Source organism: Leucoraja erinacea, chromosome 15 (assembly GCF_028641065.1).
Source record: "Leucoraja erinacea ecotype New England chromosome 15, Leri_hhj_1, whole genome shotgun sequence".
NCBI classification, from domain to species: domain Eukaryota; kingdom Metazoa; phylum Chordata; class Chondrichthyes; order Rajiformes; family Rajidae; genus Leucoraja; species Leucoraja erinaceus.
The window spans coordinates 11397836-11417516 of NC_073391.1; the positions used below are offsets into that span (position 1 = coordinate 11397836).

General features: G+C 40.3%; 1 protein-coding gene across 1 annotated transcript in view; it reads right to left on the reverse strand.

Annotated features, from left to right (window-relative positions):
• Nucleotides 1–6762: 6762 nt before the first annotated feature.
• Nucleotides 6763–19681, reverse strand: part of glrx3 (glutaredoxin 3) — a 31865-nt gene continuing 18946 nt past the window's right edge. Inside the window, exons 4-11 of the mRNA XM_055646671.1 lie at nucleotides 17099–17270; nucleotides 15441–15613; nucleotides 14667–14728; nucleotides 12889–12946; nucleotides 12004–12056; nucleotides 11871–11910; nucleotides 9686–9778; nucleotides 6763–7064 (exon numbers count right to left, since the gene is read on the reverse strand). Of these exons, the coding sequence (XP_055502646.1) occupies nucleotides 7008–7064; nucleotides 9686–9778; nucleotides 11871–11910; nucleotides 12004–12056; nucleotides 12889–12946; nucleotides 14667–14728; nucleotides 15441–15613; nucleotides 17099–17270 (708 nt within the window). The 3' untranslated portion in view covers nucleotides 6763–7007. The remainder of the gene's footprint in view (nucleotides 7065–9685; nucleotides 9779–11870; nucleotides 11911–12003; nucleotides 12057–12888; nucleotides 12947–14666; nucleotides 14729–15440; nucleotides 15614–17098; nucleotides 17271–19681) is intronic.

Genomic DNA, 19681 nt, shown 5'->3' on the forward strand with positions numbered 1-19681 from the left:
TGCTGTAAACCAGGGAACATATCATCACTGCATCGATCCTATCAATCCACATAAAAATGTTGTACATTTCAATAAAATCATATGTTTTTCTTCTACTTTCTGCAGGACAGATCCCCAGTGTGCTTAAGTTGTTCTCATTCACAAACTGAGCCCCAGAAGTTAAACTGGGGAATTTCAATTGCAGATCTCTTTCACGAGTATTCCCTTTCATGGGTAGGGCAACCAAATGTGTACACAATAATCCACGTTCCCACTCATGCTGGAGTAAGGCACCATCCTTTTGGAATAAAGACTAACATATTGGTGAACTTCTTAACATCTTGCATTACTTGCACAAAAGCCTTCGGATATTCATGTACTGTATGCTCTATAATTTGGATGAATAAGACAAAAAAAAAAGAATGCAAAGCAAACTAATGCAAACATCTTGCACCATCACTATTTAAACATCTGTAATGTGACATCTGTTCCGCAAACAGCAACTTGATGAAATTATCTTTTTTTCATAACCTTGATATTGATTGTACTCATTTAAATAATTCAATAAAACTTATGCACACATATATATTTAGTGCTAATTTATAATCTTTGCCCACAATTTACTTAATTGCATCAAACACAAAACGTGCAGATGGCTGTTGAAAAGGAATTAGCTGAAGTAAAAGCGAAAATAAGAACTATAAACCAAAATCCTCTTGCCTGCTTTGGCTAAACTGATGTTCATTGGAAGTAAGAAGATAGGCTGAGCCATTCATGAGGTGTCAAACACAAATTGTTTGAGGAACTCAGTGGGGCAGGCAACATCTATGTAGGAAGGGAATAGAAGAGTGGCATTTTGGTTCACGACCCTTCTTCAGATCAAGAAGACATGCTTTGCTCAAGATTTCAGCATCTATTGTATCTATTGTAGGTACAATAGCACAACAAAATCACAATAGACAGACAATCACTGCATAAGCTATTATATATACACACACACACACATACATGCCATGACCAAACATTGGGTAGTTATTTAATGAACACAGATCTCTTCAACTGTGACACCTCAAGCAGGGAGACAAATGAGCCTTTGATTCAATAAAATCTACTGTTAACATTAATTTAAGTATAAACTTTACAGGCTATTTATCCATTTAAAAAACACTTATTTTCTTTTCATACTACTCTTTTTCCTCTTGGCTCACTTTTTCATTAAAAGCTGCTCATCTCTATCACCTTTCTCTTTTTAATTAAGAATTTGCTTCATCCCTCTCTGCACATACTGACTGAATGTGAATTTTCCAGTATTTTAAGTTTACACTTTAGATTTCCTAGTTACTGCTATCATGAGGTTTGTAACAGATGTTGAGGAATACTTAAAAAAAAAAAAAATACCCAAATGAAGTAAAGAGTGGAAAAGTTGGTCTAGCTCAAATGAAATTAAGGACTGGCAGATAAAACTGTTGGGAAATAATAAAATAGGTTCAAAGAAAATATTTGAGTACAGACTGTCACCATCGCCACAAAAGGAAAGGGCAGGCTTTCCCACCTCTCCTCCATCTGCTTCTGGTTCCATCTGCCATTCCCCTTGCAACCTCATGAACCCATGATCACATTCTTTATCCATCACCTTACAGTAGCTGTCTCCACCCCCACTCTCACTTCGCTCCATCAACCTTCTTTTTTTCTCATGTTTTTTTTCTTTTCTATTTCCATTCATCACTCACCTGCCTCTGCCTCCCAACTCCGTCCCCTCCAGTTGAGAGCAGCATAGCTCTGTCCAAATGCTTGTTTTCTATTGTAACCACTTCTATAGCTTCTTCTGGTAGGAATTCAGATACAGACCACCCTCTGAGTGAAAAGGCTGTTCCCGTGGTCCATTGTATATTTTTAAAGTGGAGATTGATAGGTTCTTGATTCGGTAGGGTGTCAAAGGTCATGGGACATCATAGAAGCAGGAGAATGGGGTTGAGAGGGAAGTTTAGATCAGCCATGATCGAATGGCAGAGCAGACTCGATGGGCCAAATGGCCTAATTCAGCTCCTCAGTGTTATGGTCCATCTTAAACCTCTCCTCGCTCATTAAGCCTACGGCCTCTAGTCTTAGAATCTTCTATCCTCGCAGACTGAGAGCGTTCACTTTATCCATGCCTCTTGATTTTATACACCTTAATAAAGTCACTCTTCAGCATCCTATGCTCCAAAGAAAAAAGTCCCAAACTCTCCACCGTTAAGCCCAACTTAATAATATCCTTCCAAATTAATGGCATCCTGCCTACAGCTGAGGAACTAGAACTGCACACAGTACTCCTAGTGTGGTCTCACCAAAGACTTGCTGGCATCCTGATGTGACAACATTTGTACTCAATACCCTTCCCAACCAATGTAAGCATGCCAAATGCCTTTTTCACAACTGTCCACATGGCCCAGCACTTTTAGGGAATCATGCACATGTTCTCCCTGTTCTGCAACTCTCTTCACGGCTCCATCTTTCACTGTGTAAGGCCTGCCCTGGTTTGACATACCAAAGTGCACCCCTCACACTTGTCAGAGTTCAATTCCATAATGTTTGTGCTGGATGCTGCTTGGCCCACTGTGTTCTTCCAGCTGACTGCTTGTTGCTTTAACAGTTGAAGGAATTTGAAATTGATGAGATCAATATAATTATTTGATCGTGACAGTGAAATGGTGCATGAAGGGACTTTGAAAATGTGTTCAGATAATATTTACTTCGATACTAAACTTTCTAATGGGCAGAAGGAAGAGAATAAAACAAATGCTTGGTGGTTTGCACAGACTCAGTGCTTCAAAACGCCTGCTTCTATGCTGAATGACTTTATGATTCTCTATGACTCCAATTGGTGATCATTTTCCAATGTTCTATAGATTCAGGATCAGTTCCTGTGGATTGGAGGGTAGCTAATGTTGTCCCACTTTTCAAGAAAGGAGCGGGAGAGAAAATGGGGAATTATAGACCAGATAGCCTGTCATCGGTGGTGGGGAAGATGCTGGAGTCAATAATTACAGAAGTAATAACGCCACATTTGCATAGCAGTAAAAGGATTAGTCCAAGTCAGCATGGATTTATGAAAGGGAAATCCTGCTTGACAAACCTACTGGAATGTTTTGAGGATGTGTCAAGTAAAATGGATGAAGTAGTGAATCTGGACTTTCAGAAAGCCTTCGATAAGGTCGCACACAGATTATTGGGCAAAATTAGAGCACATGGTATTGGGGGGTAGGATATTGACATGGCAAGAGAATTGGTTTGCAGACAGGAAACAAAGAGTAGGAATAAACGGGTCTCTGTCAGAATGGCAGGCAGTGGCGAGTGGAGTGCCGCAAGGCTCGATGCTGGGGCCGCAGCTATTTACAATATATTTTAATGATTTAGATGATGGGATAAAAAGTAACACTAGCAAATTTGCAGATGACACAAAGCTGCATGGCAGTGTGAACTGTGAAGACGATGCTAGGAGATTGCTGGGTGACTTGGACAGGTTGAGTGAGTGGGCAGATGTATGGCAGATGCAGTATAATGTAGATAAATGTGAGGTTATCCATTTTGGCGGCAAGAACAAGGTGCAGATTATTATTTCAATGGTGTCAGATTAGGAAAAAGGGAAGTGTAACGGCCCTTGTACACCAGTCACTGAATGTAAACATGCAGGTACAGCAGGCAGTGAAGAAAGTTAATGGCATGTTGGCCTTCATAACAAGAGGATTTGACAATAGGAGTAAAGAGGTCCTTCTGCAGTTGTACAAGGCCCTGGTGAGAGCACATCTGGAGTATTGTGTGCAGTTTTGGTCTCCTAATTTGAGGAAGGACATCCTTGCTATTGAGGGAGAGCAGCATAGGTTCATGAGGTTAATTCCCGGGATGGCAGGACTGTCATACAAGGAAAGATTGGAAAGACTGGGCTTGTATTCATTGGAATGTAAAAAGATGAGAGGGGATCTTATAGAAACGTATAAAATTATAAAAGAACTGGACAAGCTAGATGCAGGAAAAATATTCCCAATGTTGGGGAGTCCAGAACCAGGGGCCACAGTCTAAGAATAAAGGGTGGCCATCTGAGATGAGAAAAAAAAAATGTTTTCATCCAGAGTTGCAAATTTGTGGAATTCACTGCCACAGAAGGCAGTGGAGATCAATTCACTGGGTGAATTTAAAAGAGAGTTAGATAGAGCTCTTGGGCCTAACGGAGTGAAGGGGTATGAGGAGAAGGCAGGCACTGGTTACTGATTGTGGATGATCAGCTATGATCACAATGAATGGCAGTGCTGGCTCGAAGGGCTGAATGGTCTTCTCCTGCACCTATTTTCTATGTTTCTATGTTAATAACACTGTGTTCCCCAACAATAAGATGCTTTATAATATTTCAACAGCTCTAACCCTAATGCTGACGCTTTTCAGAAGCTGAATCGTGGGTGATAAGTGAATGCTTAACTACGTGACGATGAAAATGGTGCAGGTGAGGCTTGTGAACATTTCTACTGGATGAAGACAATGAGATAGATTATGTCTCACATTTATCTTTTCTATTCATGTGCAAGCATTTATGTCACAAAATGTGTGTATTTAATACCTGTAACAGACACTAGAGGTATAGAATCATTGTGGCACAGAATGAAGACATTGGGCCCATGATCCAAATCACTTTTTACAGCACTCCAGTCAGGACCATTACTTTTCTATTTCCCTGTAGCTCTACAAATACAATTCCCCCAAATACACATTCCTTTCTTAAAGCTCTTATTGATACATAGTGGCTTATTGATAATACCAACAAAATAGAAAAAATGGTTTCAAATGTGCAAAGAATTGTCTTAATTCTAGTTCAAACGCAAAACGTTTATAGGCATCAATGATCCTATCTGATTGACCTGATTGCTTTACCCGAAGGCTCAAGGACCAATGCTAGCAACACCAAATAACTCCAATGGCTTGCTTTCTGTTGCATTCTTTCAGAAAGTATTTTTAACTTTGCAAATGATAACAAGGAAGAAGGGTTTCGGCCCCTGTTTTAATATGTTGTGTATTAATGGTATTAAACACTAGGATCAGAATTGGGCCATTCAGCCCATCAAGTCTACTCCACCATTCAATCATGGCTGATCTATCTCTCCCTCCTAACCCCATTCTCCTGCCTTCTCCCATAACCCTTGACAACTAAACCAATCAATGTTACTCTCTAACTAATGTTACCCTCTTTAAACAAAGGACATAAGTAGGGGTGGTTTGTTCAGCTAACCAGTGACATTGAGTTAGTTGTCGGCAGGAAATGCAGATACTGGTTCAAACTGAAATTAGACACAAAATGCTGGAGTAACTCAGCAGGACAGGCAGCATCTCTGGATAGAAGGAATGAATGGGTGATATTCTGGGTCGAGACCCTTCTTCAATGAGTTAGATTGTCTATCCTTGATTATTTCCATTCTTATCAAATGAACCTTATGCGTTTCTGCAGAGTGATTCAACTGGATACACAATTGTTCTGGCTGTCCTGCACAGCACAGGGATGCTTTGAGTGTTTTTTGCTGTCAGAGTTTGAACAAATGATAAGAATGATTTCAAATGATAATAATTGAAAAGTTTAAATAGATGGAATAATGAACAAAAAAATGAAAATAACTGTAAAATTAAGAGAAAACATATTTTCAATCATATGTAGGAAGGAACTGCAGATGCTGGTTTAAACCAAAAATAAACAAAAAAAAGCTGGAGTAACTCAGCGGGTCAGACAACATTATCTGTGACCTCATTCAAACAGGGTCAAGTTGCATTTGTAAGCCATATATGGCGTTATGCTGAATGGCCAAAAGCAATTGCATCCAGCCCCTAAACTAACCTAAACTCAGTACATCTGTGCTCTTCTCCTGTTCTCAGTGACAAATCCTGTGACAAGAGAGGTGCTCAGATACTCATTTTAGGCTTGTGGTGAATGAGAATGCGAAGTTTGAGACAGGCTGACCCACAAAAAGGACTTTGCAGGTGGTTCTCAGAGATTGGCAGTAAAGCTAAGTACAATACTCGCACAATTAACACCTTTACTTGCTTTTGATTATCTAAATGCACAAGGATGCAAGGTCTTTATTTATCTACAACATGTGAGCTGCCCCTTAATTTTTCTATCATTTTATAGTAATGCAACTCTGCTCTACAAAAGGGAGGGGGCGACGACTATAAAATTATTTGAATTGAAATATTTGAGATTATAACCAATTTCAAATAACGATACATATATCCAAATATAGAAAAAAGGGAGTCACTTAGTTTTATTTTAAAGTCTAGACTCAAAAAATAGTGATGAACAATAAATCAATGAGTAACATATTTTAAAACATCTTAGCTTACTTCCCACGTTTTTAAATTGAAAATTGTGATGCATAACAGTCATTTTATAATGGTTTATATTCAATAATGTTGCATGCCATGCATGATGATCATGTGGCTCATAATGGATGCATTATGAGGTAGCTCAAAGCAAGTTTTAAACAAAAATAAAAGTCAAAAGACACAAAGTAATAGAGTAAATCAGCAGGGCAGGCAGCATCGTAGAGAACATCCCGACCTGAAACTTCACCCATTCCTTCTCCCCAGAGATGCTGCTTGTCCCACTGAGTTATTCCAGCATTTTGTGTCCATCTTGGAGAACATTGATAGGTGACATTTTGGGTCGAGACCCTTCTTCAGACTACAAAACAAATATGTTACTTGCTTCACTGGGCTTCCAATAAGGCAAAACCTAAATATGATTTAAGAAGTAAATGGCAAAAAGTCTGGCAATTATGTTTTATTGCAATAAAAGTATAACATTTAATCATTGTTCGAACCCATTTGCAACTGTTGCACCTTTCATGCTACAATGTTACTCATGAAATATTATGGAAGCATTAAAACACCAAAGATGATATACATCCACCATTGTGTTACCTAGCTTTAGACTATATTATTGTCATTGAATAATACTTTTTAAAGTGGACAAATACATGTACAAGGCAGTTGTTCCTGTTCATCAAATTCTAACTAGCATTTTCTTCCTTTAATATTGAGAGAAGTTCTCCATTATTTTTCAATTCCTGTGAAAGAAAACATTGTGCAAATATGTTAGGGCACACACAAAACATATTTTCCCATCCACTTACAAGGAAACTGTACTCAAACAGAGAAATGCGTTCTTTTAGCCCTCTTTCCCAATGTTTTCATCTTCAGTATACTCTATATCTCTACTATGCAATAAGATTTATCCATAATCCTCTTATGGGCATATTTTGGAACCAACAATAAAGGGGTTCTGAATGCTATGAAAACTAGGAAGCTTTGCCATTATCTATATTACTAAATCTCTGATCTTGACCGCTATTGGCCCACTGTGCTGCGATTTTCCGACAGAACACCGCCACGTTTTTAATAGCGTTTTTGATATAACTGCCTCTCAAGTGAACATTGATGACAAAGTGGAACTGGTTAAGAGCTTCAAGTTTTTTGACATAAATATAACCCAACTATTTGTTTTGGACCAACCACACTGAAGCGACAGTCAAGAAGGCACTACTTCCTCAGGAGACTAAGTAAATTCAGCACGTCTCCAATGAGTCTTACAAACCTCTACAGATAAATCATAGATAGCATACTGTCTGGTTGCATCACAGCTTGGATTGGGAACGGCTCCACCCAAGACTGCAAGAAATTGCAAAGAATTGTGGATGTGGCCCATCTGTTGCATGGACTCCCCAGCATTGACTCCATCCACACTTCACGCTGCCTTGTGAAAGCAGCCAACATAATCATAGACCATTTCCACCATGGTCATTCCTTCTTCTCGCTACTCCCTTTGGGCAGAAGATGCAGAAACTTGAAAGTGTGCACCACCAGACGGGAACAGCTTCTTCCCCTCTGTTGTCAGACTCTTGTACAATCTATCCGTAAGCTAGGGTACATTCCGATTCTCTTCTACTTCATTGCGGACATTGGACTTTATCCCTGGAACTGTTGTGTTATAATGCTGAAAACTATATTCTGCACTCTATATCTATCCCTTCGGTCTATTTATTGTATTAGAGTTGGACTTGATTGTACTTAACTATAATATTATCTGTATAGCATGGAAAATAACGTTTTTTTATGGTACCTTGGTACCCGTGACTATAATAAACCTAAAACCAAGTCTGGCCTCACCAATACCCAAAACAAATGTAACAATTCTAAACTCCAACCGTCCTGTGAAGAAAATCTTGCCTACGTGACCACTTGTTGCACTTGCCTGCAGACATTTTGCAATTTGTGCGCAAGAATATCTTAATACTTCATTCATCTGCAGTCTTTCTCCATTTAGATAATAACATGCCATTAGATCCCTCTTAATTGCATGATGTGATTCTGCCCCACATTAAGCTCCATTTGGCTAGTTCTCGCCCACTCACTCACATGACTATAGCGTGGTCCAAATATTTTCATTACCACATGGCCTCCAATCTACTTTTATATCACTACCAAAACTTGCATGCTACCCCCTCGTCTAGATCATAAATATAAATCATGTATGATAAAGGCCAAGAACTTGTCCTTGGGATGATTAACTAGTTGCATCCTTAAGGGCCTGTCCCACTTAGGCGATTTTTCAGCGGACTGCCGGCGACTGTCAATTTGCCGGCATGCGCCTGAAAAACCAGGAAATGGAATGGCGACTGTCAGAGTGGAACACACACACACACACACACACACACACACACACACACACACACACACACACACACACACACACACACACACACACACACACACACACACACACACACACACACACACACACACACACACACACACACACACACACACACACACACACACACACACACACACACACACACACACACACACACACACACACTGCAAAGGCAAAGGCGGGCCAGGGAAAGTGGCGGGGGAGCGCTGTCTGAAATTCACACGATGCAGAGCCAAGGTGATACAGACACACACCGCGATGAACAGGACATTTAAGACAGCTAGCACAGTGTACGGTAAGTCCTTTAAAAGAAGGGGGAGGGGAGAAGGGGGGAGAAAGGGGGAGAAGGAGTGGAGACACTTTTAAAAAGTCAGACAACTTTTTAATAAGCCAGAGATACACAGCTGTGAAGTTCGGCAGGCATTTAACATTATCCTTGGTTCTGAAAACTCGTGCTTACGTTTTTTTCCCCCAATGAGCCAATGAAAATGGGTCAGCAAAGGCGATTAACTAAAACTACCTACGACTACCCATAACTACATGGCGACCCCACTACAATTGCACCTACGACTACAGGATTATCGATTTTCTCCATGGCGACCAATTTTTGGTTGCAGAATATTTTGCAACATGTTGAAAAATTTTAGGTGAGCGCAGTCTCCTCCACTTGCCTAAAACGTCGCCTAGGTGGGACAGGCCTTTAGAGCTTGAAACAGACCCTTTCATGCAATAACTAATTAAAAGCACATATCCCTCAGTTCAATCTCTTATTTTGTACAGCAGCCTTTTATGTTGAAACTTATCAAATGCCTTCTGAAAATTCAAATATGCTAAATCTATGTTCCCTCTGCTTGTTATATCCTCAAAGCAATCTAGCAAATTTACACCTTTCATGAATACTTTTCACACTTAAATTTAAGACCAAGGAGAATAATGGATCTCCTTGCCAGTCATTTAGCAATTATTTGTACTTACCTTTACAATATCGAGCCCACCAATAAGGTTACCATTCACATAAAGTTGTGGATATGTTGGCCAGTTGGAAAAAGTCTTTAATCCTTGCCTCACCTGTACAGAAAGAATGTACAGGGTTAAAAATAAAATTTACTGGGATTAATTTAAAATTGAACCTGCTATTAGACAGTAGACAATAGGTGCAGGAGTAGGCCATTCGGCCCATCGAGCCAGAACTGCCATTCAATGTCAAATGGCAAAGTAATTTTGCATTATCATTCAACAGCATTTTATCAATGGATGGAGTTTCCTGAAATTCCAACTAAGCTGTTTGGTGAAGTAATTCACAATAATGAAATATTGTTCCATAGTGACAAACATTCACAACATATGCTGCTAGACTTGCAATCTGATGGATTACCCACCAAAAATATAAATTGTGGCAATCAAACACTTCTATGCAAATTTCTTTAGTATTATTTTTCTAGAAACATTTGATTAAATTTTGATATTTTTGGTAACAAAGATTTTCTAAAGCTTATTGTAGTTTCTGGACAGGAAGTGGAAGAATTATTTCTCAAGCTACCAGTTCATACTGTGGGTTCATTCTACTGATCATTCTCCAAAATAGTTTTGCTTCTCTAGCTATTGAAACGACACAGAATCTAATAAGCACCAGCAAAATTAGTAGGTGAAAGGTTCCCAATTCTCCTCACACAAAGGGCAATTGGCCTCCAGACTATTTGCTGGTGACTCAGAATAAATGGAAGAAATTATTCCTCTTTGCTCCATTCACTTAGATGCAGTTTGCTGACTGCAGTGCCAATGAGTGCATGATGGGATCACGGCTCAAAGTTTGCCTGGAAACTCCATTAGTTGACTGAAACATGTACAATTCTGAGGGGTGGATGTGAAGAGAATATTACTTCTTATGTGAGAATTTAGAACAAACGGTCACTACTTAAAAATAATTATTTAATTAAGATCGAAGTTTTTGTCACAGATGGTCATAAAACTTTGAAACTCTCATTCTAGTAAGGCAATGACAGAAAATTTATTCAACTATTTTTAAACCAGTATTCAGATACATGATAAGCAAGGGGGTAAAGTTTACTGTGATGTTGAGTTAGAACCAGATCATACAAAATGATAGAACCGGTTTAAGAGACAGTGTGGCATAGTCCTCTTAATTTAAATGTTTGTTTGATTTTTTTTAAGATAACAGGGCTCACCATTATGAACACTAACTCTGTGATCCATGCATACATAATTAAGAATGGAAATCTGGAATTTCCGGCTCAAAATGCCATTCTGCTATATATTTTTTACTATAACTGTACCTTGTCAAGCGATTAAGCATTGAAATACTAGAAAAGGAGAGTTGAACAATTGCACAATATTCCTGGACAAGTGCGCTATAGTGTTCATGCTAAGACTTTATAACCTTCATAAAGCAAATCTATTTAGTTTTAACATCAACTTTGGCTCCTCTCATTTGTTTCTCATACACGATTGGAGATTTACTACTCTTATTTATAGATTTAGGTATAAATTGCATAATATATCAAGAATTTGTAGCTAAGATGCTTGCGCAGAGGTTTAGTTTTAGCGCAGTTTGGAGTGAGTAGGTAGAAGGTTAACCCTTCGACCCTGCGAGGTCTGAAGGAGATCTTGCGAAGTATAATGGAGGCACGAGGAGTGTTCTAATAATGTTTGAATAAGCTGGAGTTCGGTGAAGATTGTAGTAACGAGTAACTAATGGTCTCATCTCTCACTCGATAAATTATAAGCTTAAATAAGGTTATAACTGGGCAATGGATAGCAAATAGGATAACCGAGAGAAAATTTAGATCTTTACCAAATTAAACGTAACTAAAATAACTTTGATGTTAGGTATATCATGAAATCTCTGCCACATCTAAATATAGTTTCCAAACTGACACAAAGTGGCTTTATTAAAAATCTGTACTCTACCCAACATTGCTGTCAAAAGCATTTAACACTATACTTGCCATTACAGATCCACCTAAAAAAATGAAATGAGATGCTACAGCCACTTAGGACCATTTTGGTTTACAGGTTGGGAATGAGTATGTGTGTTGGAACTTAGCTAAAATCAAAACATTGATAGTTCTACTCAAAAAGTCAAGACAAATATACAAAACTCGACCAACATGCGATTGTATGGAATGTAAACAGAACTTACTTCTTCATCTTCCAGAATGTTAAAGGTTTCATAGTCAACACTGCATTTAAAAGAAATCATGTTATGTTCTAAATTTAACGAAGCAGAAATTATTTAAGTTATTGCAATATGACAGTCAAATGCTGATACTTACCCAGTTTCATTTAGCATTTCGATGATGGTACGACTGAACCCACACTTTGCCATCTAAACAAAAATTTTAACCACATAAAGTATCACAAGTTAAAATGACCATAAAACTGCTTATCAGATGCATAAAAAAGCTAAAGGTAGGCCTAAAGGAGACAGTGCTGGAGTAACTTGGACTGAAGAAGGGTTCCAACCCAAAACATCACATCCATGTTCTCCAGAGATAATGCTGACCCCCACCCCCCCCCCCCCCCCCCCCCCCGCCAGCTTTATTCTAGCACTTTATGTCTTTTTCTGTAAACAAATATCTGCAGTTCCTCGTTCCTCCTTTGTAAAGGTAGGTCTATTTGCACATCAGTGGGAACCTTAAAAAAAACAAATAATATCCTTATTTTCATGGATCTTGAGTGTAACCTGTGTTAGGTGCCTTTTGGTAGATGTATTTATATATCTGAGACTTTTAGCAATAGGTGCATTTCTGTTCAGGTCAGGAAATCGCAATCAAGGAATAGCATGATCTTATTGCACCCATATAAAGAGACCAACCTGCACACAGATCATAACAGAAGAACATACTTCAAGAAATGAAGGGGGGGGGGGGGGGGGGGGGGGGGGGGGGGCGGGGAGTACAAATCCATCGCTATCTATCTATGACACCAACTCTATGATGTTTGATTCAAGTTTGCTTTTGATCATTGTACAGTAACAAATCGCAAAGCAGCATTGAGTAGCACAGAATCCAAGGGCTGTGTAAACAAAAGTAAATAGTTCCACACATACTGATAATGCCTTCTAAATAAGGATTTTGATCACAAATTGTCTTTGTTTATTCTAAATATTTAAGTAGGATATAAACCCAAATTTTTCATCTCAAGTACAAAGTGCTTACCGCTTTGTTGCCCTTCATAAACAGAACCACTTTTGCTTTATTTATCAGCGTTTTCAACCTACAAATACAATAAACAGCTGAACACCAAATGGTAGTGTAAAATACAGCAAGAAAACAACATTACATATATGGCTGAATATTTAAAAATAATCAATGTGAAGGATTAAAATATCTCTGCTCACTGCATTGCTTGCAATTTCAGTGAGTTTCCTGCAAGATCAAAGCAGCAATGGGAAGATTGAAAAGACTGCCATTTAATTAGCTCACTCAGATGCACAGCAACATATAAGAAATGACGGCATGATGGAACAAGCCATGTTTTGAGGTTAAGTTCTGTGACTGAGGGTATGTGTTGAGGCTTTGGTGAGGTGGCTGAGCAGAGGAGGTTGCAAGATAAGGCAAGGACTTTTATTTTTGTAACTTTCCACATTAATCTAAGTGCAGTCAGAATTGCAGTTAGCACACTGATGTGCTACTGGTGTAGGATGTGGGAAGTCAGGAAAATGTCCAGTGTCCTTGATGACTACATTGTTTGCAGGAAGTAGGTCCATCTGCAGCTCCTGACTGTTTGCATGAGGGAACTGAAGCAACAGCTGGACGACCACGGGATATCTGAGAGAGTGAGATCAGCATAGACAGATCACACCTAAGGAGCAGGCAGAATGTAGATCGGTGACTACCAGGGTAACGGGAAAAGGCAAAGAATGCAGATTCTATTGTGGTTATTCCCCTTATAAACATGTGTACCCTTCTGGATATAAAACTGGAGAGAGTTGCAGAACAGAGAGATCTGAGAGTACAGGTGCATGGTTCCCGAAAAGTGGCAGGTTCAGTGGACAGTGTGGTAAAGAAGGCATTTGGGACGCTTGCCTTTATTAGGAATGGTATTGAGTACAAAGGTTGAGACATCGTGCTGCAGCTGTACAAGACGTTGGTGAGATTACACATGAAATGCTGCATGCAATTCTGATTGCCCACTTATAGGAAGATGTCATTAAGTTGGAAAGAGCGCAGAGACATTCAACAGGATGATACCTGGAAATGCAAGCTTGAGTTATAGGAAAAGGTTGGACTGTTTTTTCTTTGGAGCGTAGGAGGCTGAGGGGTGATCTTACTGAGATGTACATGATCATGAGAGGCATTGGTAAAGTGAACAGTCACAGTTATTTTTCCAGGGCAGAGGCTCTAAAACTGAGAGGCTCCTTAGTGGCAACTTTTCACTCAGAGGGTAGTCCATTTTTGCAATGAACTGTCACCCGAGCAAGCTATTGCAGTGGATACAATTCAGACTAATAAAGGTATTTGGATAGATATATGGTTTAGAAGGTCACGGGCAAAATGCAGGCAAATTGGACTAACAGAGTCTGCCAGCCTGGTTGGTATGGTCAAATGTCCGTGCTATGACAAAAGACAATAGGTGCAGGCTAGGCCATTCGGCCCTTCGAGCAAGCACCGCCATTCAATGTGATTGGGGCTAATCAACCACAATCAGTACCCGGTTCCTGCCTTCTCCCCATATCCCCTGACTCCGCTATATTTAAGAGTTCGATCTAACTCTCTCTTGAAAGCATCCAGAGAACCGGCCTCCACCGCCTTCTGAGGCAGAGAATTCCACAACTGTGAAAACGTTTTTTCTCATCTTTGTTCTAAATGGCTTACCACTTATTCTTAAACTGTGGCCCCTGGTTCTAGACTCTCCCAACATTGGGAACATATTTCCTATAAAGCTCTATGATCTAGGTACATAAAATCTGTTGCAGTAACAAGCATTATTTTACCTCTGTTCCAGTCCCATTTCCTTTGGGCAAATTTTGTCTAGTTCTCCAGATTCAGCTTGCTCCTGAGAGAGTAAAATAATAGATCAAAAAATGCATCAAATCTCTTATTGTGGCTCTAATTGACATGAAAAACATCAAACCAAAAGATTACTTTATTAATTTAAAAAATATTTAGATGTTCCATTAATAGTTAATGCAAATCTAATCAGACCCATTCAAATGCAAGGCTTAATGAGAAGTTGACTATGTACTCACACATGGGATACTAGGCATGATTTATCTACTGTCGGGTTTTCGTGAAGTAGTTGAGGGGAGCAGATTTTTCTTTTTATGAAAATAGTAATTTCAATAAGGCCACATTTGTAACTTACAGCTAATATGTCATTAATTTTACTTTGTGACCTATAGGTCATTTGTTAAGTAATCAGTGACTTGGGCCATTGGGCATTTTGCTTGAAAATGCACGACCATACAGATGTTTTCATTGCTTAAATCAGTTAACTTCTTTAAGAATGATTACTTTTAATGTAAATTTCTCTATCAAATGCCATCCTATGAAATAACTAAAGTAAGCTATTCAAATGCAATGCAGGTTTGTCCCAAGATATTTTATTCCTTTTGATGCACTTAACATAGCATGTGCAAAATATACAATTCTTTCTCAGCCTTACTTTCACCAGTGTGAAAACACTTCAGCCTTAACAGTTAGTTTCACATGTCATTTTTCTTTGCTTTCAGTACTGGCTGTATAGTATGCAATTCTGCAACACCAACCTTTACTATGTCAAGTCCTCCCACCAGTTCTCCATTCACATAGAGTTGGGGATACGTGGGCCAGTTTGAGTAAACCTTCAGCCCCTGACGCACATCATCATCAGAAAGAATGTCAAAGGTGCTAAAGCGAACATTATGTTCATTGAGGATTTCCACAATTTTCTTGCTGAAGCCTACCAAATAGAACATGATATAATAAGAAACAATGAATGCAGAAAAATATTTTCTTCAGCAATGTTTGCTGAGTTGTGTAGTAGGACAGTGAACTTGAAGTTACTCGGGGACATGGTCACAGTGCAGATCTACTGAGCATTGTAAGATGAAGGCAAGAACCAAATAAGAATGAAGAAACAAGCAAGCAAAGAACTGCAGACACTGGTTTACCCAAAAGTGCTGGAGTAACATTAAACAGAGTAAGAGGAAACAAAGTAGGATAACCTGTACAGTAATGAACAGACTCAAAAAGGTCATAAAACATTAATTTTTGGGATTTTGTTTTCATTTCTTTCTATCTTTATGTTTAATAATATTCATTAAAACAATATTATTTTATAAACTACCTGACTTTCCACAGCAATAAATAACAAGGGTATGTTACTTACTGGCTTTTCAATATTATTCCTGATAATAACAATTTTTTTATTAATTTATAATGTGAAATGTACTAACACAGGCTAGATTTGGCACTATATACTAAGATCAGGCAATGTTTAATTTTCCTGATCTGGCATTTGCGATTCATTATATGGATAGAACTAGCTATCAAAGGGTGTCATGGTACCGCAGTCTACAAGTCCTGAGATGCAACACCGAGAGGCCTAATTGCGACATGTAGGTTGCTATCAGAATGATCGTGGAACCGAGGACGTGAAGTCATTAGAAACCACATACTACAGAAGGTTATGGAAGCTAATGGAATGTTGGCCTTGATAACAAGAGGATTTCAGTATAAGAGTAGAGAGGTTCTTCTGCAGTTGTATAGGGCTCTGGTGAGACCACATCTGGAGTATTGTGTACAGTTTTGGTCTCCTAATTTGAGGAAGGACATCCTTGTGATTAAGGCAGTGCAGCGTAGGTTCACGAGATTACTCCCTGGGATGGCGGGATGTCATATTAGGAAAGATTGAAAAGACTAGGCTTGTATTCACTGGAGTTTAGAAGGATGAGGGGGAATCTCATAGAAACATATAAAATTATAAAAGGACTGGACAAGCTAGATGTAGGAAAAATGGTCCCAATGTTGGGCGAGTCCAGAACCAGGGGCAACAGTCTTAGAATAAAGGGGAAGTCATTTAAGACTGAGGTGAGAAAAAACTTTTTCACCCAGAGAGTTGCGAATTTATGGAATTCCCTGCCACAGAGGGCAGTGGAGGCCAAGTCACTGGATGGATTTAAGAGAGAGTTAGATGGAGCTCTAGGGGCTAGTGGAGTCAAGGGATATGGGGAGAAGGCAGGCACGGTTTATTGATAAGGGACAATCAGCCATGATCACAATGAATGGCGGTGCTGGCTCGAAGGGCTGAATGGCCTCCTCCTGCACCTATTTTCTATGTTTCTATGTTAGCATGAGAGAACAGGCAGGAGCCATGAGTCTGATCAAGCATGAGTTAGCCCATTAAAATCCCTCAGATTCATCATTAAAACAAAATTCTGTTTACCACAACGAGGTTCTTGGGATGTACCCTTCATAAATAGCATACAAGGCGCTGACTTTATTAGTTTTCGCAATTGATCATTCAGATCTTGTTTGGCAGTCTCACTGTGCTGTTGAACTTTTTTAGTTAAAGCAGGAGCGTGAGCACCATCGAGTCGATCAATTTTCTGACAGTTCTGAAACAAAAAATATGCACAATAAAAGCACTGTTAATCCAATAGAGATTAATTTACAATTAAGCATGACCATTTAGCAACCTGCATCAAGTATTAGAAACCATCTATCATAGTTAAATATATAGAAAGATGCTGATCTAAATGCTTGAATATTTGCTCAATGTAAAGTAGAAAATGTGCAAGAATACAATTTATTATCCAATTCAGTCTTTGCAATATATTTCAATTCAACTCAACTCAATTCACTTCAACTTTATTGTCATTGCACAGATACAAGCATGGGTACAACAAAATGCAGTTTAGCGTCAGTCCGTAGTAATAGTGCAATATAGAAATAAAAATACAGAATAAGCAAACAATGTGGACGGAGAGACTGGACAAATCTATCGGCGGGACTCCGAGTTCAGCAATGTGATAGTGTTGTTGTAGAAGCTGTTCCTCATCCTACTAGTACGTGACCTGAGGCTCCTGTACCGCCTCCCTGATGGGAGGAGGGCAAACAGACCATGGTTAGGGTGGGAGGGGTCTTTGATGATCTTCCCGGCCCGTCTCAGACACCGTTTTCGGTGGAGGGCATCCATGGCAGGGAGCGGGGCACCGACGATGTACTGCGCAGTTTTCACCACCCGTTGGAGTGCCTTCCTGTCTGCTACGGTGTAACTGCTGTACCATACCGTGAAGCAGGTGGTCAGGATGCTTTCGATGGTACAGCGGTAAAAGTTGGTCAGGATCTGGGGGACAGGTGAGCTTTCTTGAGCCTCCTCAGGAAGTAAAGGCGCTGCTGCGCCTTTTTGATCAGCTTGGAGGTGTTGTGGGACCAGGACATATCCTCCGAGATGTGTACCCCGAGGAATTTGTAGTTGGAGACGCGCTCCACCTCAGTCCCGTTTATATGGATGGGTGTATGTCTGCCCCCTCTGTTCTTCCTGAAGTCAACAATAATTTCCTTCGTCGTCTTGAAGTTGAGGACAAGGTTATTGTTGGCACACCAGGTTGTCAGGTGCTGGATCTCCTCCCTGTAGACTGACTCGTCGTTGTCACTGATCAGTCCTACCACCGTGGTGTCGTCGGCCAATTTAATTATGGCGTTGGAGCCATTCTTAGGGATGCAGTCATGGGTGAAGAGGGAGTAGAGGAGAGGGCTGAGCACACAGCCCTGTGGCACGCCGGTGTTCAGTGTTATAGTGGAGGAGGTGAGGTTGTTGACCCTAACAGTCTGTTGGTGAGGAAATCCAGTGTCCAATTGCAGAGGGAGGTGGAGATGCCAAGTCCGCTGAGTTTGGTGATCAAGCTAGCGGGGATGACAGTGTTAAAGGCGGAGCTGAAATCAATGAACAGCAACCTGATGTAGGTGTTATTGCTGTCCAGGTGGGTCAGGGCAGAGTGTAGGGCCGCCGATATGGCGTCCTCTGTAGACCTGTTGGTCCGGTAGGCAAACTGATGGGGGTCGAGTGTGGGGGGTAGACTGGCTTTGAGGTGAGACAAGATCAGCCGCTCAAAGCACTTAGCAATGATAGGGGTGAGTGCCACTGGGCGGAAGTCGTTGAGACTCCCTGTAGCTGATTGTTTGGGCACTGGCACAATGGTTGAGGTCTTGAGGCAAGTGGGGACGACACCCTGGGCCAGTGACAGATTGAAAATGTCAGTGAAGACCAGGGATAGTTGTCCAGCACATGCCCTGAGCACCCGCCCGGGGATGCCATCGGGGCTGGCAGCTTTGTGCTCATTCACCTTGCTCAGTGCATCTTGTACAGCAGAGGTGGAGAGACTGAGGGGTTGTTCATTCGGGGGTGGAGCAGCTTTGATGGCTGGAGTTTTGTTGTCCCGGTCAAAGCGAGCATAGAAGTGGTTTAGCTCGTCAGGAAGGGAGGCGTTGTCTGGGGGGGGGGGGGGGGGGTTAACTTTATGGTAATCGGCAATGGATTTGATTCCTTGCCACATGCGCCTGGGGTCGGAGTTGTTTTGGAAATGCTCCTCGATCTGCCGTTTGTGATTGAGTTTAGCATTCCTAATTCCTTTTTTCAGATTGGCCCTGGATGAGCTGTATCCCTCAGCGTTGCCAGATCTGAAAGCGGCATCGCGAGCCTTCAGCAGGAGTCTGACCTTCAATTCAATGCTAAAGGAAATGTAAAATCCAACATTTGGAAAATTAAACTGTTATTGAAGCATAACCAATTAATTTCTCAATTGACCCAAGAATTTCATTTAAAAACATGAATTATTTGATCTTTCTGAGGAAAGTTCAAGACGTTGGTGAGGCTGCATTTGGAGTGTTGTATTCAGTTTTGATTACCCTGTTATGGGAAGAATGTTGTTAAGCTAGAAGAGTGCAGAGAAGGTTTACAAGGATGTTGCCAGGACTAGAGGGCCTGAGCTACTGGGAGAGGTTGGCCAGCATAGGACTTTATTCC